General features: G+C 43.5%; 2 protein-coding genes across 3 annotated transcripts in view; both read left to right on the top strand.

The window, feature by feature from the left end:
• The first annotated feature begins 3,105 nt into the window (after positions 1–3,105).
• The window catches only part of LOC309535455 (interferon-induced protein 44-like), a 34,625-nt gene continuing 11,255 nt past the window's right edge, over positions 3,106–26,475 (top strand). The window contains exons 1-8 of one of the 2 annotated variants that reach the window (XM_082228529.1): positions 3,124–3,213; positions 4,221–4,720; positions 4,812–4,863; positions 6,172–6,367; positions 7,207–7,359; positions 8,259–8,430; positions 8,635–8,735; positions 9,564–10,439. In XM_082228529.1, the coding sequence (XP_082084655.1) occupies positions 4,228–4,720; positions 4,812–4,863; positions 6,172–6,367; positions 7,207–7,359; positions 8,259–8,430; positions 8,635–8,735; positions 9,564–9,776 (1,380 nt within the window). In that variant the 5' untranslated portion in view covers positions 3,124–3,213; positions 4,221–4,227 and the 3' untranslated portion in view covers positions 9,777–10,439. Of the gene's footprint in view, positions 3,214–4,220; positions 4,721–4,811; positions 4,864–6,171; positions 6,368–7,206; positions 7,360–8,258; positions 8,431–8,634; positions 8,736–9,563; positions 10,440–26,475 lie in introns of those variants that run through there. The other variant, XM_082228530.1, reaches the window with a different exon arrangement.
• Positions 3,113–24,021, top strand: IFI44L (interferon induced protein 44 like). The gene is made up of 8 exons (XM_082228528.1): positions 3,113–3,168; positions 15,985–16,484; positions 16,576–16,627; positions 19,710–19,905; positions 20,746–20,898; positions 21,790–21,961; positions 22,170–22,270; positions 23,146–24,021. The coding sequence occupies exons 2-8, from the start codon at positions 15,992–15,994 to the stop codon at positions 23,356–23,358; spliced, it is 1,380 nt and encodes a 459-aa protein (XP_082084654.1). The 5' UTR covers positions 3,113–3,168; positions 15,985–15,991; the 3' UTR covers positions 23,359–24,021.

Here is a 26,475-nt window from a genome sequence, read left to right as displayed (position 1 = left end):
CCCACACATACCTAATGAATGCAATACTTTTTTTAAAAAAATGTTATTAAAGGTTGCATACAGTCAAATAAAAATATTGTGGAATAGTGAATGGGCAGGTTCACAAGCTTAGTCCCTTTGTTTGAAGGTCCGACTGCATAGTTCCTCCATTCCATCTCCAAAATCACTGCAGACTTCTTTTTGCTGCCAACCACAACTCCATGAGCTCTGTCTTCACACCTGGAGTGAGCTTGTAATAGCCTGTGTTCTAAGGCAGAACTTCTGCATGTTACTTGGCAGCTGAATTCAGGACTTGAAAGTAGCTCACCCACCTCAGGAGGGGCTGCCTGCAGATTTTATCTAAGTTTGCCATCATTATCATTTTTAAAAATCATAGTCATTTGTTGATTTCCCACTTATAGTCAATGTGGAGACCTCCATAATTTTGGAAAATAAACCAAAGTGAGATGCCAGCACCGAAGCAACCTGTTATCCAAAGCACAGAACAGATTCTGAAGCAAGTTTTCTCTTAAGGAAGAGCCACAGCTTATTCCCATTTTAGAGATAGCAAAATGAAAAAATGAAATTGGACACTTGCTAAGGACCTCAAAAGCACTAGCAACCCAGCAAGCAGATAACCAGGCACCTGTTCAGAAGTTACGGGAAACTTATTCCAGGTATCTTCCTCTTGCATTGCAGAGGGCAAAGTACAACTGAATCTGTTATTATGGCTTTGAATGATTGCAAGCAAGGGCTGTTGCCACAAAGTGGCACAAACTGCGCCAAAGTGGACTTGAAAAGGTGGGTCTCGTGAGATTGTGCAGTGTGATCTCATGTTGGTTTTTGCTCTTGACCCCCACCTTCTCTCCCCACCGCCGCCACCAGCAACCCTGCTGGCCAACAACACCAGAACTTGGATCAGCTGTGGAGGGAGGAGCTGTGTCCTCTCATTCTCTTTCATGTGAGCCAGTCCCTTTCCTAGCGGTGGCACCACAATTCAGGAAACCCTTTGTTGTAAAGCCTCTTGATAAGTTGAAAGAAATTCACAGGCATTCCCTCTCCTCCTAGTTACTTCCGAGTGGTGTAGATACCCCGTTATATGCATGATGAAATACGTGATCTGGAGCACACTCAGTTGCCATAAGAACAACTATTTATCGAGCAGAGATTATGTGAGGGAGAAAAGGTACAGAGGAATAAATTGGTGCACCTACCATTTCTTTCCAATGGGTAATGCAAGTTCAGTTTTGATTACTGCCACAGAGCCGAGAAAATAACTAGCAAACTCGCAATGCTTGAAGTACACCTGAACAATGGTGTAACTGTTTTGCACAAGCCTGCAAAGAATAGCTCTTTTGTTCTTTCGGCATGCCTCCTTTGTAATAGGAGTAATAACTCCCAGAAAAAGATGTATGATTAACTGATCCATGGACTAGAGACTATGATTCCTGAATGTTCTGATGATATATGTTCACGGAACAAGAACATGCTGTCTCTGCTTATTATATTTTGTGGGGAGCAGCTTTGTATGACTTTTACCTTGACTCACCTATAGTGTGTGTGTATATATATATATATATATATATATATATATATATTCTCAAAAATAATGAATAAGCTTGAGAACTTCATAAGGAGAGGAAGCAGAGATGGCTCAGTGCTTAGCTCCAAACAAAGACATCTGAACAAGTAAATGAAAGCTGAAGATTTGAGAAATGCATGATGTTCTGTACCCAAGAAAAAATGTAAGAGAGCAAGAAAACATCAAAATGCAACATAACAGTCTTTATTGGTGTAGCATACATTGGCCTTCAAATATTCTAAACTTTTATTGTAAACTTAGCTATATATACAGAACTATAGCTAAAACGCACACATGCTGTTGAATTTCACGCAATCGTTGCTTTGTACTTGGACTTCCTGTTTTATCTATTTATCAGCTATTTATCAGGTGGTGGTTCATTTTAAAAGGGTTCCACATCATCCCTGATGTCTGGTTCTAATATTTGACTACGCTTATTCCCCAAGTACTATAGGAAAAGAGAATTAGGCTATACTATTCTTGTGTTGATTTCAATTGCATGAATCCCAATAATGACCAATGGAAAACATTAACCCTGGTATGGTTGGACTGTCACCACCAACTGTAAAGCTGCAGAAATGTGGAGGGCTCCACCTGTTGGTTTTCTGTCTGTCATGCAGCTGTGGAAGCTAGTGTGGGCAACCTTTTTTCTGTTGAAGGCTGCATTATCTCAGGGGCTGACATCAGCAGCGGGCAAGGGTGACGGCAGGGCCAAAATCATAAGGAACAGACCACCCAACGTTTTACAGATTAACATGGGGACGCTCTAATAAGATGACCCCCCCCCCACTTCTGCTGTAAAAGAAGTGCTCTAATTCATAGTTACAAATTGGTGAATTTAAACTGGATTTAGTTCTGACTGTTCCAGGGTGGAGGAGGAAGCATAACACACCATACCCTAATTTTATCGATAGTTTTTTCAACATCAAAAATGCAGTCAAATTCCATCTATTTATTTATTTGAAAACAACTCTAACCTGCATTTGCATGGAACTGAAATTGACAGATTTGCCTGTCCCTACACACAGGCCCACCGCTGACTGGGCTGCCGGATGGAGTGCCCCACACATGTAAGAAAGGGGGAGTTTTGGATACAACTGATGCGATCCTTTCCCTCTCTCTGCCTCTCATGTGAATGTGGTATCTGTAGGACTGCTTTGCTCCAACACTCTTCTTCCCCCCAGACTCTTCCCTGCATTAGCCAGACCCTCTATCAGTCAAGAGCAGCCATTCATCCCCACCCATTTGCATTGCTGCCCAAACACCTAGTTGCTCTTTCTCCTTGCAGGATCACCGCAGCCTGGATTCAGGGACACGAGCCATTCAGGGTCAAGCTGAGACCCACTGCACCCCCCCCCCCTTTATGCTCACAGTCATTTCAGCTTTGTGTAGGATTCTGTCTTACTGTCAGATATCTTGCATGAAATTACTTTTCTAGTTCTATCTTCCTCCCCAAGTGGATTTCCCCCTTGTCACGGACTCCAGGAAACCCGAGAACACGTGTTACTGACCCTGAGCACCACTGAACTTCCACTTTCGTTTTCCAATTGCCGACGCGAGCTTCTCGGAGGGAGGAGGCTTGTTTGCTCCCGAGCTTCTAATCTGAGGTAAAACAGAGCTCTGGACACAGGAAAAAAATTTCCCCAAAGCTGGTAAAATCATGTCATGATGATATTTTACTGCCACATGCAGCTATTAAAATAGAATGGGGACTTGGCTGCTCCATACTGCTTTTTGTGATTCAGCAGCTCATTGCTTTGCATGTATGTTTGTGAGAGATTTTCTGAATCTGATCCTTCAGTGAAAGGGAAGCTTTCGGGAGGGCACCGAAATTTGCTAACTTTATCTACAAGCGCCGTGTTAATCTCTTGGGTGGAGTCAGAAAGCCTCGGCTGGCATTGTCCATGTGAAAAGAAAAATATTATTCTTCGCCATCTAGTGGTGCTTCCTGTTTTTTCAACCGTTAGATGGGGGAAAGCTGCTTTATATTTGCAGATCACCATGAAACCTGATGCCTATTTAATACAGCAAGCTGAAGGCACGCACAGAACAAGCCTCCTCCCCATGCTTACTCAGGTGTGTTCAATGGGGCCTAGCCCCCTAAGTACCGCAGCTGCAGTTCACAGACCAGCAGCACAAATCTGTGCAGGTTGAATCAAATGAGGCTCTTATTGTCAAAGCTTGTTCTCCAGCTCCTAGCATGTCTTGGGTGGGGCTGTAGGACTGAAGTCTTCTTAACATTTACCCTGTGGAAGCTTTAAAGAGAAATGTGGCATATGTGTTTGAAAGCCTTGATTCCAGCATGCTGCTGCTGCCCATCCATTTATGTGGAAGCATGACTTGCTCCATCAAAACTGTATGCTTCCTCAAAAATGCTGCCTTTTCTGCTCCACATCTGATGTCATATGGGGCAGGCAGGGATTGCTTTATGAAAATGGTCTCATGTGCAACATGGGAGGCTTAGAGGAACATGTCTGGACAAGAGGTTCCCCAGTCCTGGCCTACATTGGCTGGAAGTGTGTTTCTGAATTTCAGACAGGGATATCTCCTAAACATGTCTTGAGATGCTGGAAATTGAACTATGACCTTCTGCCACCTAGCTTTGGCTGTTTCCAATTCCAGAAATGTTTATATTCCTACTATATCTCAGTTCTTTCAGATTAAAGATGGCCTCATCTCGATTGACCAAAACTGAGGAAAAGGTGCTGCTGGATATTTTGGGATGCCAACATCTAAGCCTTCTGTATAAAGCAAGTTTGCATACCTACAATGTCAATGCATTTCATAACAAATGTGACAATCAGGGCCCAACTGTAGTTGTGGGATACAATGCAAGTGGCTATATCTTTGGAGGCTTTACTGAACAGAGTTATGCTTCAGCTGGGAAATACCTATTTGATAGCAATGCTTTCCTGTTTAGATTGAAAGGGAAAGGGCAGGAGCCCAGCGTACTAAAATTCCCAGTCAAGAATGCTGTTGAGGCTGTCCTTGACAATAGTGCATATGGTCCTACATTTGGAGCTAACACACTTGTATTCCTGTCAGAAAGCAAGAATAGTGTTACCACAGATGCTAACACTAACAGTTACACACTCAGTGCAGAAGAACTACATGGAAATGACCAAGTCCTTTTGGAATGTGAAGTATATCGAGTTGAAGGTGAGCTGAAACAATCATTTAAAAGTTATTTTATTTTTTGAAACCCGTTGATTTGCCCTCTTGCTAATATCGAATTTTATTTTCTCCTTAGGGCTGAGTAGCATTTTGGAAAAACCATGGCGGGAGATGACATGGACAGCTGAGTAGGTTACTGACTCAAGAAACAATCCCACCCCATTTCCCCCCACCCCACACACCATTTAGGCAAGCTAGTGGCATTGTTTCATTTACAGTGGTACCTCGGGTTAAGAACTTAATTCGTTCTGGAGGTCCGTTCTTAACCTGAAACTGTTCTTAACCTGAGGTACCACTTTAGCTAATGGGACCTCCTGCTGCCGCTGCCACGTAATTTCTGTTTTCATCCTGAGGTAAAGTTCTTAACCTAAGATACTATTTCTGGGTTATCAGAGTCTGTAACCTGAAGTGTCTGTAACCCGAGGTACCAGTGTATTTACTTAAGGCATTTATATACAATTTAATCCATATAATTTCCAAGTGGTTTCAAAGTTACCCCAGTTCAAGGGCACATTATAGCTGGGCTAAAGCACTTGACCAGTGAGGGCCAAGTGAGGGGTGTGGCTTGTGGAGAGTTCTGAGTGGTAAGATGGAGGCCTGGAGGACCACATTGGCCCCTGTGCCTGAGTTTCCCAACCCCTGCTTCTAACAGGTGTCACTTTCTTATATTTTCTTCCCTTGGCTAGTCATCCTCTCAGGTACAGGGTCTAAACCACTGAGCCTCTTGAGCTTGCTGATCACGAGGTCACCAGTTGGAATCTGTATGATGGGGTGATCTCCTGTTGCTTTGTCCCAGCTCCTGCCAACTTAGCAGTTTGAAAGCATAACAGCACAAGCAGATAAATAGATACCGTTGCAGTGGGAAGGTAAATGACATTTCTGTGCATTCTGGCACTTGTCATGGTGTCCTGTGCACCAGAAACTGGCCATGTGACCTGGGAAAAAACTGTATGTGGACAGATGCTGGCTCTCATGGCCTTAAAGCTGTTCCCATAGTCAAATTCAGCTGGACTTAACCGTCCAGGGGTCCTTTACCTTTACCTTACCATTTCAGGATGACCTTAAGTTGTGGTTTTGGAACACCCCCCCCCCAGTCTAAAAGACTTCACTTCATGAAGGAATGTAGAAAGATGTCTGCATTGGCAGTAGGCTAAAAATGGTGGTAAACAGCAGAAATTAGTCTCCAAAGAGAAATGCTTTTGGAGGTGCTATTTAAGCAATTTCTCAACAGCTGTGGCCAATTTAGGTCACTAAACATGTAGGTACTCTATCCTAAATTTCAGAAGGTTTGTACAAATTATCTTCATTTGATTCACAATTAAAACCCTAAGGCTTCAACATAATAGAGTGTTGCTTTGCTTATCAACTTTATCACTGTATAACCAGGATATATGTATATATGATTAATAGACAGATGTATTTTGCTGCCTTGGCAGGAAAAGGGAAGCGCTGATGAAAGAAATAAGAACTTACAAACCTTGCTTGGGTGCTGTGCCCCAGTGTCGGGTTCTGCTCGTTGGGCCAGTTGGAGCAGGGAAGTCCAGTTTCTTCAACTCTGTGAATTCAACTTTCCGAGGCTACGTGTCAAGTCAAGCCGCAGCAGGATCAGATTCCACAAGTCTAACAAAGCAGGTAGCTCTGCACTGCTAAAGCAAAAGATAAGGACAGGCCTCCAGAACGTATTAAGTTCGTAACCCAAGGTACCTCTGATTTCCAAAAATGTTGGCCAATAACTAATGGCAAGAAAATGGTAAATGAGATTCAATATATACCTCAACTAGGTTTCCTAGACTACAACTCCCATTAGCCCTTGCCAAGAGACCATTTGAAAACCATAAAAAGCACAAAACACCTTGTCTTCCCCCTTCCTTTCCCGGCTGTTGTAAGGGTTTTCAAGCTGCAAAGAAAACATTCAGATACCTTCAAAGAGCCAAGGCCAGTCCCTATGGCAGCTGACTGATTGTAGCCCATAAGCATATGTCGGCACAGAAGCTCCTCTTGATTAATGCCAATTGTCCAAATTATAGAGGAACCAAATAACGCTGGAGACAGAGGCTCGTCCATGGCAGGGACACACACCCAGATACGGGCTTGCTTGGCACAGCAGGATGCAGTGAGCTCCCCAGATCCCACTGGGGAACATTGCTAGGATTTTTGCCCCATAAATCCTGGCTTTCCTCTGCCTGAACCTCCTCGCTGCCCACGAAGGGCAGTGAGGAGCTACCACCATTGACTCGTGACGTGACCATACCTAACTTGCCTTTCTAACCTGTTTCTTGTGTAATGGAACTTTTGTGGTTTTATACAGAGCCACAAAAATTACAGTAGATATTATATATACTATTAGGTGAAATACAGTGGATTGTATATATACTAGTAGGTGAAATTTGTCATTTACATATGTAAAATAGAAAGGAAAGCAGATAGGAATAGATTTCAATATGGTGTTATTTGCATTTTTTAAAAAATAGTATAGGACTTACCATCTTAAAAGCGGAAGCGGTAGAACCCCACTCCCGATCATCTTCTGTGATACCATGGGACTTGAAGTTCAACCCAACGCTGGTCTGGACATTGAGGACGTGCGCAGCATATTGGAGGGCCATATTCCTGATCGGTACTCGGTAAGGTGCATCCTCTATTTTTCATTTTAGATGGAGAGATTATCATTTAGGAACCTCTGCTTTTCATTTCTAATTTACTTCTATAATGCAAACATCACAGTTCCTGTGGTCCGCCAGTATAACCCCAGCAAGCGCAGTTTTATTTTCCCAAGTGGTTTGCCAGGCTAAGGACTGATTTACATCCACAAATCCATGACGTGGCTTGGAAACACAGTTGCTAGAAGACTGGCCCTTGGGGAAAGCTGATCATGTGATTTGGCTCACCATGAAGCCATGGTAGTTTCAGCCTATGCCCTCAAAACTCATCTTCTTCAGAGTAAAAAAAAAATTGAAACCATTTGGGAAATATCTCACAGATCAGCTTATCATGCTGAGCAGCCTGAACATGGTTGGGTTTTTAGTTTCCACCTGCAATTGCCTGGATGTGCAAGTTAGACTTCTCTCTTTGGGGAAACCCAAATAGCCACTTGCTCTCTTTGACCACCAAAGAGCAGTCTCCCTCCCCTAGGGGGGAAAGCGGTACGGGGAATCAGTGGAAGAAGAGGAAATGTGGAAAAGCCCTTGGAGGAGAATTTGGGAAATTGCTTGTTGTAATGGTCTCCTCAGTACTAGACTGAGAACACCAGAGTACTAATTCAGGTACTACACCCTCACCACACTGGGTAAAAATGCTTTTCAAAATGGGGTGGCAACTGACTACATGTCATTTTCCGTGTACTTGTATGCACAAATGGTCACTTTACATATCAAAGATGGCTGCTCCATGAGCACTACGTGGGGGCTGTCATCTTTTTGTATGTAGGTTCATCCATCTCTATGTCTCTCCCACAACCCTATAGGAATCTGATTCCGTTGCAGCTATCCTATATTTTTTCTTCTATTACCCTTTTCCTTTTCAGTTCAATCCATCCTGTGTTATGAGCCCCAATATGCCAAACTATATCAAGTGCCCCTCTCCAAAAGACCGGATTCATTGTGTTGCATTCATTATTGATGGGTCCAAGGTTGAGATCCTCCCTGAGAAGCTGGAAGAAAAACTGAAAGACATCCGTCGAAAAGCGAACAACTTTGGTCAGTCTTTTTAATTTATTTTACATTTATGTTTTGATCAACCTCAATGTAGTTGCTATCTTATTTCATGTTTTTAAAAATGGCTTCAAATAGTTCTTTGCTCATTGCTAAAAACAACAATAATAATTGTGGTGGCTATTCCCAATTCAAAAGGAAAAAACAGACATGTATTATACTCCTTTTTATAAGTTAATCTCCTTACAGGTGTTCCACAGCTTGTTATTCTAACTAAAGTGGATCAGATTTGTCCTATTGTTGAAGAAGATATATCATACGTATACAAAAGCATGGCTGTTCAGAAGCAGGTAAACTGTTAAATTAAAAGCTATCTTTAAAGCTAGTCAGCTTTTCTTTAATATTTTAATCTTTCTGTTACTTTTTCTTTCCTTGTTTTGTTTTGCTCCTGCTCATACTTCTTGGGTTTTTTTATATCCTCTACTCTGGGATAATAAGAATATACACAGATGCCAATAAAACATTTTAAAAGGTTTGCGAAATGCCATATACCAAAGTGACACTAGCTGGCGACAGTGCGGTGTATTTTTCAAAACATTTTTTTAAAAAGCATTCTCACAGAGTTTTTAAATATGTGTGTAGATTCCTTCCCTGTGTGAGAGGCAGGAAAGGGAAGAGGTCCCAGGCTGAGAGGCTGGGAAGGTCCATCCCTTTCTGTGTGAGACTAGGTTTAAGAGCTACCTTTGAGGGATGACACTGCATTTTTCTTTCTCTTTCTGTTTAGATTAGTTTGTTTTTTATTGCATTGTATTATGAAAAACTGTCACAACATCTTTGCGCTCTAGATGTGCAAAGCAGGGCTGTTGAGGTTTGTTATTTGGAGAGCGTGTGGCCTGAGGAAAATCCTGAGGGTCAAAGAGAGGCTCACCCTGGTCTAGGGCATTAAAGGTCATAGGGCATTAAACCTACACTTTTCAGTTGGACCTGGAAATGGACTGGACCTTCTTTCTTGTAAGTGGCCCTGAATTTTTTTTTGTTTGGGGTCAGTGTACAGATACAGGGCATAAAAATGTAATTAATTAATATGGCCAGCAGTGGCCTTGTGTCAGCTGGTGGAAGCAAAGGGGCATAAAAATAGTGTTCCCTTGGTAACAAATCACATTTTATTTCCTTTACAGATGCGGCTAATGGAAGCAAAACTTGGCATCCCTCTGTCGCATATAGTTCCTGTTAAAAATTATTCCTCGCAGCTGGAACTGAGGAATGATGTTGATATCCTGATACTCATGGCAGTGAGGCAGATGCTTCGTTTAGCTGAAGACTACCTCGACGACTGTGATGACGAACCTCCGGTCAATCGTTCCATTAAGGATTGTTATGCTGAGCCTTGATATATTTACTGAAGCCCATTAGAATTCTAGTTTATGCTTTAGATTTTTAATAAAAGTGACCAAGTTTATTCTCCATTTAGGGAGATGCCATTCCAGATTTGAAACATTCTTACATACTAATCTCAGTATCTTGCTGCTGCTCCTGCTGTATGTACGTGGCTAATGGACAGGTTAACTGTAGAGCTGCAAGGCTTTTATGTTCTTTAGGTCTCCAACATCCTTTCCAAACCTAAAATTCTGTTTCTATTATAAGACAATAATTAAGACAATAATACTATATAGGTAGCTTGCACAAAGTCCATTACACTGCGACTCCAGGCTACAAACCAGATTGGTGTGTGCACTAGAGATGTGATCTGAAGGGAAAGAGAAATAAAAAATACCAGCTGCCAGGAAAACCAGTTTTGCTATGAGCAAGCGCAAGAGGGTAACTAAGCCATTAACCAGAGGCCTTGGAAAAGTTGAGAAAGTGGTGCAACTTCAAGTTATAGACATGAGGGGGGCTTATATACAGGGGTTGATGATTCTCACGTGATATGCCAGATCAATAAATTACAAGGTATAAAATGGACTTCCATGTTGATGAGAAATATTATAGGTGTTTTGTATCTTTTTAATGTCACTGCTTCCTTAAAACAAATAAATAAATGCATGTGAAACTCAGCGTATGAATGAATTCTGAAGTTACCAGGTGCAAAATATGCCACCCCTGGTCCCTGAAGTCCTTACTCAACTAGGAGGATCGTGGAAAAGGGGGAAAGGAAGAAGGGAAAGGAAGGGTAGACAGTTAACCTGTTGCTGTAAATCGCAGGAAAAGAACTATCCCCGTAAGAGCACATAGTGCTGCTGTGGATAGATTTTTCTGAAACTGTTGCTCATATTGGGGGCATGCTAATAATTGCTTGGCTAATAATCTCAGTGGGACGCGGGTTGCGCTGTGGGTTAAACCACAGAGCCTAGGACTTTCCGATCAGAAGGTTGGCGGTTCGAATCCCTGTGACAGGGTGAGCTCCCGTTGCTCAGTCCCTGTACCTGCCAACCTAGCAGTTCGAAAGCACGTCAAAGTGCAAGTAGATAAATAGGTACCGCTCCAGCGGGAAGGTAAACTGCATTTCCGTGTGCTGCTCTGGTTTGCCAGAAGCGGCTTAGTCATGCTGGCCACATGACCCGAAAGCTGTATGCCGGCTCCCTCGGCCAATAAAGCGAGATGAGCGCCACAACCCCAGAGTCGGCCAAGACTGGACCTAATGGTCAGGGGTCCCTTTACCTTTAATAATCTCAGCAATGCAGCAGTTCAAGTTCAATAACCTTTGTGTCTCAGAACTGTAGGGATGTTTAGGACTGAATTGCTGCCTTCATGTGCATGTCAGTACACCTTTCAACCGATGTCAGCGACTGGGATCAATAACTGGTTCTGCCCCGACTGGGCTAGGCAACTGGAGCACTTTCAGAGACCTTCCAATCCTGGAAAGCAGGTCTCAGTGCACTGGACTCACAACTGTGCATTGTGAGCACCAGACTCTGCAGAGTATAAATAACGCGGAAGCTAGATGTGAAGCATAACTTATTTAATTTCTAATAGCTACTACAAACTAACGAACTGGCTTGCGTGAGTGTTACATCTCCTACTCAGCCATCTAGTCACTACATAGATAAGACTCTCTCCACACACAGAGTCAGGTGGTCAGTCAGGAGCGGAAGAGTGGAAGAGCAGTTTCCTCCCCCTCCTTTCTCAAAACATCAGATCAAGAGATTCTTGCAATGGGAGGGGGTGAAAATATCAACAGTGCATTCACATCTGCTACTTAAAGGAACTCGTTTGGGGTCCATGTTCCAGAGATGCCACAGTAGTCTTGGCTGGGCACAGGAATGTGTGGCTGGCATAACCCATGGTCAAAGCAATTATTAAATGCTTTTTTCACTAATAGCATCTAGTAATGTTTTCTATCATGGTTGCCTGTTGGGAGCTCCTCTGTCTTTTTAAGCTGTTCAATGAGGAAATGGTATTTCATCCTTTTGGATGTTTACCATTAGCATCTGTTGGCATGTTCACAGTAGCAAAACCAAGTCACACAGAGAGCAAACGTGTGAAGTTATAAAGACCTGCGCAGTTTGGGACCTAGATATAATTCCTCATATCAGCCAGCTCAAGTTCTAAGATTGCCCAAGGGGGCTACAGTAGGAATTGTTGCCAACGCATCAGAAGGAATGCATTTCCTCTATAATGGGCGAGGCGGTATTTCCTGAACAATAATTTACCCTGCTGAAATACCTGGTGTTAGTCAAATGTAACATACAGTGGTACCTTGGTTCTCAAACTTGATGTGTTCTGGGAATTTGTTCGACTCCCAAAACTGCACGAAAACCAAGGCGTGGCTTCAGATAGGCTGCAGGAGCTTCCTGCACTCAAGCGGAAAGTATCAGACGTTCAGCTTCTGAAAAACATTTGCAAACCAGAACACTTCCAGGTCTGCGGCTTCCGGGAGCCAATTTGTTTGGGAGCCAAGTGCTTTGAGAACCAAGGTACCACTGTAATTTGATCATACTTTAGGAGGAAAACAGACCTGAAATCTGATCAAAAATATTTCTGAAAACATCATTTTTATATGTGTGATTTCTTCTGTTATAAAATGTTCATTTCAATTAGACGTGAAGTCTGTTATTAGTATTTGTCTGGCTTCAGGGTTTTGTTTTTAAATAAAAAAAATCCTTCCTGTAGCACCTTAAAGACCAACTAAGTTAGTTCTTGGTATAAGCTTTCGTGTGCATGCACACTTCTTCAGATACAGTTTTTAAATGTTTTTTCAGATACAGTTTTTAACTGTTTTTAAATGTTGACCAGGTTTGCCCTCTAGTGGACAACAATACAGACAATTTAAGAAAGATAAGGCCCTCTTCTGAATCATATTGAATTTAGTGGCTTGATGCTGAAATAATGAGATGGCCTTGTGGAAAAGAGGGGATTTCCTACAGCCCTTTGCTATGTGTAGTCTTCAGCTCCTGAGAGTTTAGCCTGTGCCCTGTGCCTTACTGCAGGAAGTGTTTTTATTATTTAATCCTAATGAGAACACGATTCCAGCTGTGACTTTGTGACTCGGGATGTGGGTGGCGCTGTGGTCTAAACCACTGAACCTCTTGGGCTTGCCGATCAGAATATTGGCGGTTTGAATCTGCGCAACAAAGTGAGCTCCCATTGCTCTGCCCCAGCTCCAGCCAACCTAGCATTTTGAAAGCACACCAGTGCAAGTAGATAAATAGGTACCACTGCAAAAGGAAGGTAAATGAGGTTTCCGTGTGCTCTGTCTCTGAATGCAAGATGAGTGCCACACCTCCATAGTTGCACCCCCATAGACTTAACCATCCAGGGGTCCTTTAGCTTTTACTTTTTTTTTTTTGACTACATTAATGAGCAGTGCTATTTTTATAGAAAAAGAGGTGCTGGAACTCACCATGAGCAACTCCCTTGTTCTCTTAAAATGGCAGTGGAGCCCACCTGAGAGGTGCCAGAACTGAGTTGTGGTTAAAAAAAAAAAAGCCCTGGTAATGAAGAGAAGTAAGTCACTCTGGCCTGTTGTAAGTAAGGTTTGAGGATATATGGTACACATCTATTTGCTCATTGGGATGAATGACTCCTTCATTCCCAAAAGGAACACTAATGCAAGACTGGCCTGGATGCAGTCAGGCCAGAAATCAAACACCTGCAGGGAGCTTGTTACTATTGCACAGAAGACTAGTTTCTACGTTTCACCCCCATCCTAAATCCAGGCAAGCAAGAGACATTATTAGGGTTCAGAGACAAATGACACTCTTTCCACCCGCATTCACACACACACCAGCCTCAGTTCTGGTACTGGTACTACAAACATTGCAACCTCTAGGCCTTGTTCAGCAGTAAGTAAGGTTTGAGGATATATGGTATGCATCCATTTGTTGCGTGTTCAGACCCAGAGACCTCCCCCCTAAATAAAAACATATTTGACTCAAATTTTAGTTTGGGTTTTTGGCAGAATTTAGGCCACAACATTATTGATTACAGAAAGTGAGTGGTTGCACAGGCTCTGGTTCGAATAACTCCCTGCACCCTTGCTGAGCCAGAGCTCTATCATCGGTCAGCCAAGGGTGAACACCTGAGGTAGGCGGAAAGCCCGGGAACGGACTATGTCCACTCCCCAGATACCCTCCTGGACTCAGGCACGGGCACAACTCCCTCTCAGGGGTTGACCAAACCAAGTTGAGTCCCTGGATTACTTTAACAGAATATCCTTTACATAGGGATGGCAAGACTGTTCCCCCATCCCTATCGCCTATCCACAACCTTACAAGTTCGCCTACGTGGCAGGCGAAACCCAAGTGGCAACAGCCAATCAGTCAAGTGGGGGGAATTCCTGCCATACCTCTGTCCCAACGACAGACAACACATGATGGCATAGCAAGGTCAATCGCAAAATGCCCTAAATATAGGGAGTGGTGGGTGGGTGTTCCGATGCATGAGCTGAAAGAAGAAGCTCTGGGTCACGTGTTTAGGTATTTATAGGTCCCTCGATCCATTTAGACAGCACCCCATTAGCCAGATTAAACCCATCAACGAGGGACCTACCAGTCGGGTGTTATGGCTGACCAATATACCCACCCACAACCAGAGGGCCAGTCTCCAGGTCTCACCACAACACGTGCCCTTTTTTAGGCAGGACATGCTCTCTTGCACAAGCTAAGGGAAAGCAGACTCTTCCCTGCATTAGCCAGGCCCTCTATCAGCCAAGAGCAGTCATTCACACCCACCCATTTGCAGGATCTCTGCAGTCTGGATTCAGGGATGTGAGCCATTTGCTCTTGCACAAACTGAGACCCCCTGCACCCCTCCCTATATGCTCACAGTCATTTCAGCTTTATGTAGGATTCTGTCTTACTGTCAGGTATCTTGCAAGAAATTTCTATTCTAGTTCTACCTTCCTCCCTAAGAGCATTTCCCCCTACATAGTCACAGACTCCAGGAAACCTGAGTACACGTGTTTCTGCTTCCTGAGCACCTCTGCACTGTCACTTTCGTTTCTCCCTTGCAGACACGAGCTGCTTCTCAGAGGGAGGAGGCTTGTTTGCAGACGCTCCCGGGCTTCCAATCTGAAGTAAAACAGAGCTCTGGAAACAGGAAAAAAAATTCCCCTAAGCTGGTAAGATCATGTCATGATGATATTTTCCTGCCACATGCAGCTATTAAAATAGAATGGGGATTTTTTAACGGTTGCTTGGCTGCTCCATACGGTTTTTGGTGATTCAGCAGCTCAGCTTAACAATTGCTTTGCATGTATGTTTGTGAGAGATTTTCTGAATCCGATCCTTCAGTGAAAGGGAAGCTTTTGGGAGGGCACCTAAATTTGCTAACTTTTATCTACAAGCGCCGTGTTAATCTCTTGGGTGGAGTCAGAAAGCCTCGGCTGGTATTGTCCCATGTGAAAAGAAAAATATTATTCTTCACCATCTAGTGGTGCTTCCTGTTTTTCAACCGTTAGATGGGGAAAAGCTGCTTTATATTTGCAGATCACCATGAAACCTGATGCTTATTTAATACAGCAAGCTGAAGGCACGCACAGAACAAGCCTCCTCCCCATGCTTACTCAGGTGTGTTCAATGGGGCCTAGCCCCCTAAGTACCGCAGCTGCAGCTCACAGACCAGCAGCACAAATCTGTGCAGGTTGAATCAAATGAGGCTCTTATTGTCAAAGCTTGTTCTCCAGCTCCTAGCATGTCTTGGGTGGGGCTGTAGGACTGAAGTCTTCTTAACATTTACGCTGTGGAGGTTTGAAAGAGAAATGTGGCATATGTGTTTGAAAGCCTTGATTCCAGCATGCTGCCCATCCGTTGATGGGTATGTGGAAGCATGACTTGCTCCATCAAAACTGTATGCTCCCAGTTGTTCCTCAAAAATGCTGCCTTTTCTGCTCCACATCTGATGTCATATGGGGCAGGCAGGGATTGCTTTATGAAAATGGTCTCATGGGCAACATGGGAGGCTTAGAGGAACATGTCTGGACAAGAGGTTCCCCAGTCCTGGCCTACATTGGCTGGAAGTGTGTTTCTGAATTTCAGACAGGGATATCACCTAAACATGTCTTGAGATGCTGGAAATTGCACTTGGGACCTTCTGCCACCTAGCTTGGCTGTTCCCAATTCCAGAAATATTTATATTCCTACTATATCTCATTTTTTTCAGATTAAAGATGGCCTCATCTCGATTGACCAAAACTGAGAGAAAGGCACTGCTGGATATTTTGGGATGCCAACATCTAAGCCTTCTCTATAAAGCAAGTTTGCATACCTACAATGTCGATGCATTTCATAACAAATGCGACAATCAGGGCCCAACTGTAGTTGTGGGATACAATGCAAGTGGTTATATCTTTGGAGGCTTTACTGAACAGAGTTATGCTTCAGCTGGGAAATACCTATTTGATAGCAATGCTTTCCTGTTTAGATTGAAAGGGAAAGAGCAGGAGCCCAGCGTACTAAAATTCCCAGTCAAGAATGCTGTTGAGGCTGTCCTTGACAATAGTGCATATGGTCCTACTTTTGGAGCTAACACACTTGTATTCCTGTCAGAAAGCGAGAATAGTGTTACCACAGATGCTAACACTAACAGTTACACACTCAGTGCAGAAGAACTACATGGAAATGACCAAGTCCTTTTGGAATGTGAAGTATATCGAGTTGAAGGTGAGCTGAAACAATCATTTAAAAGTTATTTCATTTTTTGAAACCCGTTGATTTGCCCTCTTGCTGATATCAAATTTTATTTTCTCCTTAGGGCTGAGTAGCATTTTGGAAAAACCATGGCGGGAGATGACATGGACAGCTGAGTAGGTTACTGACTTGAGAAACACTCCCACCCCATTTCCCCCTACCCCACACACCATTTAGGCAAGCCAGTGGCATTGTTTCATTTACAGTGGTACCTCGGGTTAAGAACTTAATTTGTTCTGGAGGTCCGTTCTTAACCTGAAACTGTTCTTAACCTGAGGTACCACTTTAGCTAATGGGGCCTCCTGCTGCTGCCGCCGCCACCTACTTTCTGTTTTCATCCTGAGGTAATGTTCTTAACCCGAGATACTATTTCTGGGTTAGCAGAGTCTGTAACCTGAAGTGTCTGTAACCCGAGGTACCAGTGTATTTATTTAAGGCATTTATATACAATTTACCGTATTTTCCCCTCTATAACACGCAGATTTTTTCTCCTAAAAAGTAAGGGGAAATGTCTGTGCGTGTTATTGAGCGAATGTGTGGTCCCTGGAGCGGACAGTCCGGAGTGGAGGGGCAAAAATCAGGCAAAAATCATATCGCGCCGTCACGGGATGAGGGAAGCCTGAAAAGGAAGCTGTTGCTTTCCTGCATTCTGCCTCAGGGTCTTACTGCCCACCCTGTTCTGTTTCAGTTGCTGTTTGCTCAAACGGAACAAAGAGCAGGGAAATCCCCTCCCCTCCAGGCAAGCAGAGGGGAAAGCAGAGCGTCCTTCCCTCTAATTCCTCTCCGTGCTCCGGTGCTGCTGCTGCTGCGTCCAGGGAATCATTCCAGGCAGCTGGAAAACAGGGAGAGAGAGAGAGGGCTGGCTTGGGTGGGTGGGTGGGACTTTTGCCTTCCTTTCCCCCCCCTCTCCTAAACCCCTCTCCTGCATTCTTAGCCAGCTACTTCTCCGCACACCCCTCTCGTGCTCCTTGTGCCTTCTATGTTTTTCCTTCTCTCCCCACTTAAAACATGGCTACAAAGCATGGATCCACATGGATCCTCAGGATCTTTGCATTGGGTCACCCCAAATTCACCATCAGATCACATAGCATGTCCATGGCTACAGTCTGCACCAAAAAAATCACGCACCCACTGTTGCCTGGGGCTGCAATGGCGCAAAAATGTGGTTACAAAGCACAGATCCACGTGGATCCTCAGGATTTTTGCATTGGGCTATCTCAAACTCACCGTCAAATCACATGTCTGTGGCCACAGAATGAAGCACAAAAATGATACATCCACTGTTTCATTCAGAATTTTTTTTCTTGTTTCCCCCCTCTAAAAACTATGTGCGTGTTATGGTCAGGTGCGTGTTATTGAGCGAAAAATACGGTAATCCCTATTGTTTCCAAGTGGTTTCAAAGTTACCCCAGTTCAAGGGCACATTACAGCTGGGCTAAAGCACTTGACCAGTGAGGGCCAAGTGAGGGGTGTGGCTTGTGGAGAGTTCTGAGGGGTAAGATGGAGGCCTGGAGGACCATATTTGGCCTTGGCACCTGAGTTTCCCAACCCCTGCTTCTAACAGGTGTCACTTTCTTATCTTTTCTTCCTTTGGCTAGTCATCCTCTCAGGTACACGGTCTAAACCACTGAGCCTCTTGGGCTTGCTGATCATAAGGTCAGTAGTTGGAATCTGTGTGATGGGGTGATCTTCTGTTGCTTTGTCCCAGCTCCTGCCAACCTAGCAGTTTGAAAGCATAACAGCGTGAGCAGATAAATAGGTACCATTGCAGTGGGAAGGTAACTGGTGTTTCTGTGCACTCTGGCACTCGTCATGGTATCCTGTGCACCAGAAACTGGCCACGTGACCTGGAAAAAAACTGTCTACGGACAGATGCTGGCTCCCTTGGCCTGAAAGCGGAGATGAGTGCTGCTCCCCATAGTTGAATTCAACTGGACTTAACCATCCAGGGGTCCTTTACCTTACCATCTCAGGATGACCTCCAGTTGTGGTTTTGAAACACCCCCTTCAGTCTAAAAGCAGAGTTGCAGTCTAAAAGAAGAGTTACAGGGCAGCCTTAAAGTCAGTGTGAGTGTAGTGGTTAAGAGCGGTAGTCACGTAATCTGGGTAACCGGGTTCGCGTCTCCGCTCCTCCACATGCAGCTGCTGGGTGACCTTGGGCCAGTCACACTTCTGTGAAGTCTCTCAGCCCCACTCACCTCACAGAGTGTTTGTTGTGGGGGAGGAAGGGAAAGGAGATTGTTAGCCGCTTTGAGACTCCTGAAGGGGAGTGAAAGGCGGGATATCAAATCCAAACTCTTCTTCCAAACTCTTCTTCAGTGTAGAAAGAAATCCCGTTTCATTCATTGTGGATGTAGAATAGCATCCTTAACCCTTGCACATCGTTTATTTTAACGGTATCACTATGCTGCTGGGATCCAACAGGCCCCTTTCAAAAGTCTCTGCTAGAAATAAAATTAATGATTGATTTCAAAGTGACTCCATTTTAACATCAAAATAGAATCTATTGATATTGCAAAAGCACGACCCAGTATGAAATGATTTGGCAGTGCACTGGAGTCTACCGTGCTAAACTAAAGTCATCTGTGGGCTATCAGGGAGCACTGGGGAATAAACAGAAGCATGCACCATGCTATTTGAGGCTACAGCTTTACCTTGGCCTCAGATAATGTCAGATGATGGGAAGGTTGGTGTAACATGGACATAATGGCCTGGCAGGTCAAATGGAGAAGGCTGCCAGGTCCAGTGAGGCCCACAAGCTGCAGCTCCCCACCGGTGGAGATAAGTTTAAAAGCTGATCACTTTGTGAAGGGATGTAGAAAGATGTCTGCATTTTCTTATTTTAGGAGAATCAGGCAGGGAAGGAAGATATTGTATGGGGCAGTAGGCTAAAAATGGTGGTAAACAGCAGAAATGAGTCTCCAAAGAGAAATTCTTTTGGAGGTGGTATTTAAGCAATTTCTCAACAGCTGTGTCTGAAATGTGGCCAGTTTAGGTCACTAAACATGTAGGTAGTCTGTGCTAAATTTCAGAAGGTTTGTGCACATTATCTTCATTTGATTTACAATTAAACCCACAGGCTTCAACATAATAGAGTGTTGCTTTGCTTTTGAACTTTAACACTGTATAACCAGGATATATGTATATATGATTACGCTAATATGGTTAATAAACAGATGTATTTTGCTACCTTGGCAGGAAAAGGGAAGCACTGATGAAAGAAATAAGAACTTACAAACCTTGCTTGGATGCTGTGCCCCAGTGTCGGGTTCTGCTCGTTGGGCCAGTTGGAGCAGGGAAGTCCAGTTTCTTCAACTCTGTGAATTCAACTTTCCGAGGCTACGTGTCAAGTCAAGCCGCAGCAGGATCAGATTCCACAAGTCTGACAAAGCAGGTAGCTCTGCACTGCTAAAGCAAAAGTTAAGGACGGGCCTCCAGAACGTATTAAGTTCATAAACCGAGGTACCTCTGTATTTCCAAACATGTTGGCCAATAACTAATGGCAACAAAATGATACATAAGATTCAATATATACTTCAACTAGGTTTCCTAGACTACAACTCCCATCAGCCCTTGCCAGGAGACCATTTGAAAACCATAGAAAGCACAAAACACCTTGTCCTCCCCCTTCCTTTCCCGGCTGTTGTAAGGGTTTTCAAGCTGCAAAGGAAACATTCAGATACCTTCAAAGAGCCAAGTCCAGTCCTTTTGGCAGCTGACTGATTGTAGCCCATAAGCATATGTCGGCACAGAAGCTCCTCTTGATTAATGCCAATTGTCCAAATTATAGAGGAACCAAATAACGCTGGAGACAGAGGCTCGTCCATGGCAGGGACACACATCCAGATACGGGCTTGCTTGGCACAGCAGGATGCAGTGAGCTCCCCAGATCCCACTGGGGAACATTGCTAGGATTTTTGCCCCATAAATCCTGGCTTTCCTCTGCCTGAACCTCCTCGCTGCCCACGAAGGGCAGTGAGGAGCTACCACCATTGACTCGTGATGTGACCATACTTAACTTGCCTTTCTAACCTGTTTCTTGTGTAATGGAACTTTTGTGGTTTTATACAGAGCCACAAAAATTACAGTAGATATTATATATACTATTAGGTGAAATACAGTGGATTGTATATATACTAGTAGGTGAAATTTGTCATTTACATATGTAAAATAGAAAGGAAAGCAGATAGGAATAGATTTCAATATGGTGTTATTTGCATTTTTTAAAAAATAGTATAGGACTTACCATCTTAAAAGCGGAAGCGGTAGAACCCCACTCCCGATCATCTTCTGTGATACCATGGGACTTGAAGTTCAACCCAACGCTGGTCTGGACATTGAGGACGTGCGCAGCATATTGGAGGGCCATATTCCTGATCGGTACTCGGTAAGGTGCATCCTCTATTTTTCATTTTAGATGGAGAGATTATCATTTAGGAACCTCTGCTTTTCATTTCTAATTTACTTCTATAATGCAAACATCACAGTTCCTGTGGTCCTCCATTATAACCCCAGCAAGCGCAGTTTTATTTTCCCAAGTGGTTTGCCAGGCTAAGGACTGATTTACATCCACAAATCCATGACGTGGCTTGGAAACACAGTTGCTAGAAGACTGGCCCTTGGGGAAAGCTGATCATGTGATATGGCTCACCATGAAGCCATGGTAGTTTCAGCCCATGCCCTCAAAACTCATCTTCTTCAGAGTAAAAAAAAAATTGAAACCATTTGGGAAATATCTCACAGATCAGCTTATCATGCTGAGCAGCCTGAACATGGTTGGGTTTTTAGTTTCCACCTGCAATTGATTGGATGTGCAAGTTAGACCTCTCTCTTTGGGGAAACCCAAATAGCCACTTGCTCTCTTTGACCACCAAAGAGCAGTCTCCCTCCCCTAGGGGGGAAAGCGGTACGGGGAATCAGTGGAAGAAGAGGAAATGTGGAAAAGCCCTTGGAGGAGAATTTGGGAAATTGCTTGTTGTAATGGTCTCCTCAGTACTAGACTGAGAACACCAGAGTACTAATTCAGGTACTACACCCTCACCACACTGGGTAAAAATGCTTTTCAAAATGGGGCGGCAACTGACTACATGTCATTTTCGGTATGCACAAATGGTCACTTTACATATCAAAGATGGCTGCTCCATGAGCACTACGTGGGGGCTGTCATCTTTTTGTATGTAGGTTCTTCCATTGCTATGTCTCTCACACAACCCTATAGGCATTTGATTCCGTTGCAGCCATCCTATATTTTTTCTTCTATTACCCTTTTCCTTTTCAGTTTAATACATCCTGTGCTATGAGCCCCAATATGCCAAACTATATCAAGTGCCCCTCTGCAAAAGACCGGATTCATTGTGTTGCGTTCATTATCGATGGGTCCAAGGTTGAGATCCTCCCTGAGAAGCTGGAAGAAAAACTGAAAGACATCCGTCGAAAAGCGAACAGTTTTGGTCAGTCTTTTTAATTTATTTTACATTTATGTTTTGATCAACCTCAATGTAGTTGCTATCTTATTTCATATCTTTAAAAATGGCTTCAAATAGTTCTTAGCTCAGTGCTAAAAAACAACCACAATAATAATTGTGGAGGCTATTCCCAATTCAAAAGGAAAAAACAAACATGTATTATACTCCTTTTTATAAGTTAATCTCCTTACAGGTGTTCCACAGCTTGTTATTCTAACTAAAGTGGATCAGATTTGTCCTATTGTTGAAGAAGATATATCATACGTATACAAAAGCATGGCTGTTCAGAAGCAGGTAAACTGTTAAATTAAAAGCTATCTTTAAAGCTAGTCAGGCTTTTCTTTAATATTTTAATCTTTCTGTTACTTTTTCTTTCCTTGTTTTGTTTTGCTTCTGCTCTTGCTTCCTGGGTTTTTTTATATTCTCTACTCTGGGCTAATGAGAATATACACTTGAAGGTAATGGCTGGCTGATAAATGTCCCTGGACTCAGCTACACACATGCAAATAAAACATTTTAAAAGGTTTGCAAAATGCAATATACCAAAGTGACACTAGCTGGTGACAGTGTGGTATGTTTTTCAAAACATTTTTTAAAAAAGCATTTTCACAACATTTTAAAATATGTGTGCAGACTCCTTCCCTGTGTGAGAGGCAGGAAAGGGAAGAGGTCCCAGGCTGAGAGGCTGGGAAGGTCCATCCCTTTCTGTGTGAGACTAGGTTTAAGAGCTACCTTTGAGGGATGACACTGCATTTTTCTTTCTCTTTCTGTTTAGATTAGTTTGTTTTTTATTGCATTGTATTATGAAAAACTGTCACAACATCTTTGCGCTCTAGATGTGCAAAGCAGGGCTGTTGAGGTTTGTTATTTGGAGAGCGTGTGGCCTGAGGAAAATCCTGAGGGTCAAAGAGAGGCTCACCCTGGTCTAGGGCATTAAAGGTCATAGGGCATTAAACCTACACTTTTCAGTTGGACCTGGAAATGGACTGGACCTTCTTTCTTGTAAGTGGCCCTGAATTTTTGTTTGTTTGGGGTCAGTGTACAGATACGGGGCATAAAAATGTAATTAATTAATATGGCCAGCAGTGGCCTTGTGTCAGCTGGTAGAACCAAAGGGGCATAAAAATAGTGTTCCCTTGGTAACAAATCACATTTTATTTCCTTTACAGATGCGGCTAATGGAAGCAAAACTTGGCATCCCTCTGTCTCATATAGTTCCTGTTAAAAATTATTCCTCGCAGCTGGAACTGAGGAATGATGTTGATATCCTGATACTCATGGCAGTGAGGCAGATGCTTCGTTTAGCTGAAGACTACCTTGACGACTGTGATGACGAACCTCCGGTCAATCGTTCCATTAAGGATTGTTATGCTGAGCCGTGATATATTTACTGAAGCCCATTAGAATTCTAGTTTATGCTTTAGCTTTTTAATAAAAGTGACCAAGTTTATTCTCCATTTAGGGAGATGCCATTCCAGTTTTGAAACATGCTTACATACTAATCTCAGTATCTCGCTGCTGCTCCTGCTGTATGTATGTGGCTAATGGACAGGCTAACTGTAGAGCTGCAAGGCTTTTATGTTCTTTTGGCCTCCAACATCCTTTCCAAACCTAAAATTCTGTTTCTATTATAAGACAATAATTAAGACAATAATACTATATAGGTAGCTTGCACGAAGTCCATTACACTGCGACTCCAGGCTACAAACCAGATTGGTGTGTGCACTAGAGATGTGATCTGAAGGGAAAGAGAAATAAAAAATACCAGCTGCCAGGAAAACCAGTTTTGCTATGAGCAAGCGCAAGAGGGTAACTAAGCCATTAACCAGAGGCCTTGGAAAAGTTGAGAAAGTGGTGCAACTTCAAGTTATAGACATGAGGGGGGCTTATATACAGGGGTTGATGACTCTCACGTGATATGCCAGATCAATAAATTACAAGGTATAAAATGGACTTCCATGTTGATGAGAAATATTTTAGGTGTTTTGTATCTTTTTAATGTCACTGCTTCCTTAAAACAAATAAATAAATGCATGTGAAACTCAGTGTATGAATGAATTCTGAAGTTACCAGGTGCAAAATATGCCACCCCTGGTCCCTGAAGTCCTTACTCAACTAGGAGGATCGTGGAAAAGGGGGAAAGGAAGAAGGGAAAGGAAGGGTAGACAGTTAACCTGTTGCTGTAAATCGCAGGAAAAGAACTATCCCCGAAAGAGCACATAGTGCTGCAGTGGATAGATTTTTCTGAAACTGTTGCTCATATTGGGGGCATGCTAATAATTGCTTGGCTAATAATCTCAGCGGGACGCGGGTGGTGCTGTGGGTTAAACTACAGAGCCTAGGACTTTCTGATCAGAAGGTTGGCGGTTCGAATCCCTGTGACAGGGTGAGCTCCCGTTGCTCAGTCCCTGCTCCTGCCAACCTAGCAGTTCGAAAGCACGTTAAAGTGCAAGTAGATAAATAGGTATCGCTCCAGCGGGAAGGTAAACAGCATTTCCGTGTGCTGCTCTGGTTTGCCAGAAGCGGCTTAGTCATGCTGGCCACATGACCCGGAAGCTGTATGCCGGCTCCCTCAGCCAATAAAGCGAGATGAGCGCCACAACCCCAGAGTCGGCCAAGACTGGACCTAATGGTCAGGGGTCCCTTTACCTTTAATAATCTCAGCAATGCAGCAGTTCAAGTTCAATAACCTTTGTGTCTCAGAACTGTAGGGATGTTTAGGACTGAATTGCTGCCTTCATGTGCATGTCAGTACACCTTTCAACCAATGTCAGCGACTGGGATCAATAACTGGTTCTGCCCTGACTGGGCTAGGCAACTGGAGCACTTTCAGAGACCTCCCAATCCTGGAAAGCAGGTCTCAGTGCACTGGACTCACAACTGTGCATTGTGAGCCCCAGACTCAGCAAAGTATAAATAACGCGGAAGCGAGCTGTGAAGCATAACTTCTTTAATTTCTAATAGCTACTACAAACTAACGAACTGGCTTGCGTGAGTGTTACATCTCCCACTCAGCCATCTAGTCACTACATAGATAAGACTCTCTCCACACACAGAATCAGGCGGTCAGTCAGGAGCGGAAGAGTGGAAGAGCAGTTTCCTCCCCCTCCTTTCTCAAAACATCAGATCAGGAGATTCTTGCAATGGGAGAGGGTGAAAATATCAACAGTGCATTCACATCTGCTACTTAAAGGAACTCGTTTGGGGTCCATGTTCCAGAGATGCCACCATAGTCTTGGCTAGGCACAGGAATCTGGCTGGCATAACCTATGGTCAAAGCAATTATTAAATGCTTTTTTCACTAATAGCATCTAGTAATGTTTTCTATCATGGTTGCCTGTTGGGAGCTCCTCTGTCTTTTTAAGCTGTTCAATGAGGAAATGGTATTTCATCCTTTTGGATGTTTACCATTAGCATCTGTTGGCATGTTCACAGTAGCAAAACCAAGTCACGCTGAGAGCAAACTTGTGAAGTTATAAAGACCTGCGTAGCTTGTGACCTAGATATATTTCCCCATATCAGCCAGCTCAAGTTCTCAGATTGCCCGAAGGGGGCACAGTAGGAATTGTTGCCAACGCATCAGAAGGAATGCATTTCCTCTATAATGGGTGAGGCGGTATTTCCTGAACAATAATTTACCCTGCTGAAATACCTGGTGTTAGTCAAATGTAACATACAGTGGTACCTTGGTTCTCAAACTTGATGTGTTCTGGGAATTTGTTCGACTCCCAAAACTGCACGAAAACCAAGGCGTGGCTTCAGATAGGCTGCAGGAGCTTCCTGCACTCAAGCGGAAAGTATCAGACGTTCAGCTTCTGAAAAACATTTGCAAACCAGAACACTTCCAGGTCTGCGGCTTCCGGGAGCCAATTTGTTTGGGAGCCAAGTGGTTTCAGAACCAAGGTACCACTGTAATTTGATCATACTTTAGGAGGAGAAGAGACCTGAAATTTGATTAAAAATATTTCTGAAAGCATTATTTTTATATGTGTGATTTTTTCTGTTATAAAATGTTCATTTCAATTAGACGTGAAGTCTGTTATTAGTGTTTGTCTGGATTCAGGGTTTTGTTTTTAAATGTTGACCAGGTTTGCCCTCTAGTGGAGAACAATACAGACAATTTAAGAAAGATAAGGCCCACTTCTGAATCATATTGAATTTAGTGGCTTGATGCTGAAATAATGAAACGGCCTTGTGGAAAAGAGGGGATTTCCTACAGCCCTTTGCTATGTGTAGTCTTCAGCTCCTGAGAGTTTAGCCTGTGCCCTGTGCCTTACTGCAGGAAGTGTTTTTATTATTTAATCCTAGCAAGAACACCATTCCAGGTGTGACTTTGTGACTCGGGATGTGGGTGGCGCTGTGGTCTAAACCACTGAATCTCTTGGGCTTGCCAATCGGAATATTGGCAGTTCGAATCTACGCAACGAAGTGAGCTCCCATTGCTCTTTCCCAACTCCTGCCAACCTAGCATTGCGAAAGCACACCAGTGCAAGTAGATA

The sequence above is a fragment of the Podarcis vaucheri genome (assembly GCF_965113315.1).
Source record: "Podarcis vaucheri genome assembly, chromosome: 6".
Lineage (NCBI taxonomy): Eukaryota > Metazoa > Chordata > Lepidosauria > Squamata > Lacertidae > Podarcis > Podarcis vaucheri.
This window is presented reverse-complemented; position numbering and strand designations above follow the sequence as displayed.

Excerpts from the sequence above, each read along its gene's own strand:
- IFI44L (XM_082228528.1), top strand. The coding sequence starts at position 15,992 with ATGGCCTCATCTCGATTGACCAAAACTGAGAGAAAGGCACTGCTGGAT. Across the intron at positions 16,485-16,575 it reads TGAAGTATATCGAGTTGAAG|GGCTGAGTAGCATTTTGGAA; the intron begins GTGAGCTGAAAC and ends TTTTCTCCTTAG. Across the intron at positions 19,906-20,745 it reads CCACAAGTCTGACAAAGCAG|TATAGGACTTACCATCTTAA; the intron begins GTAGCTCTGCAC and ends TTTAAAAAATAG.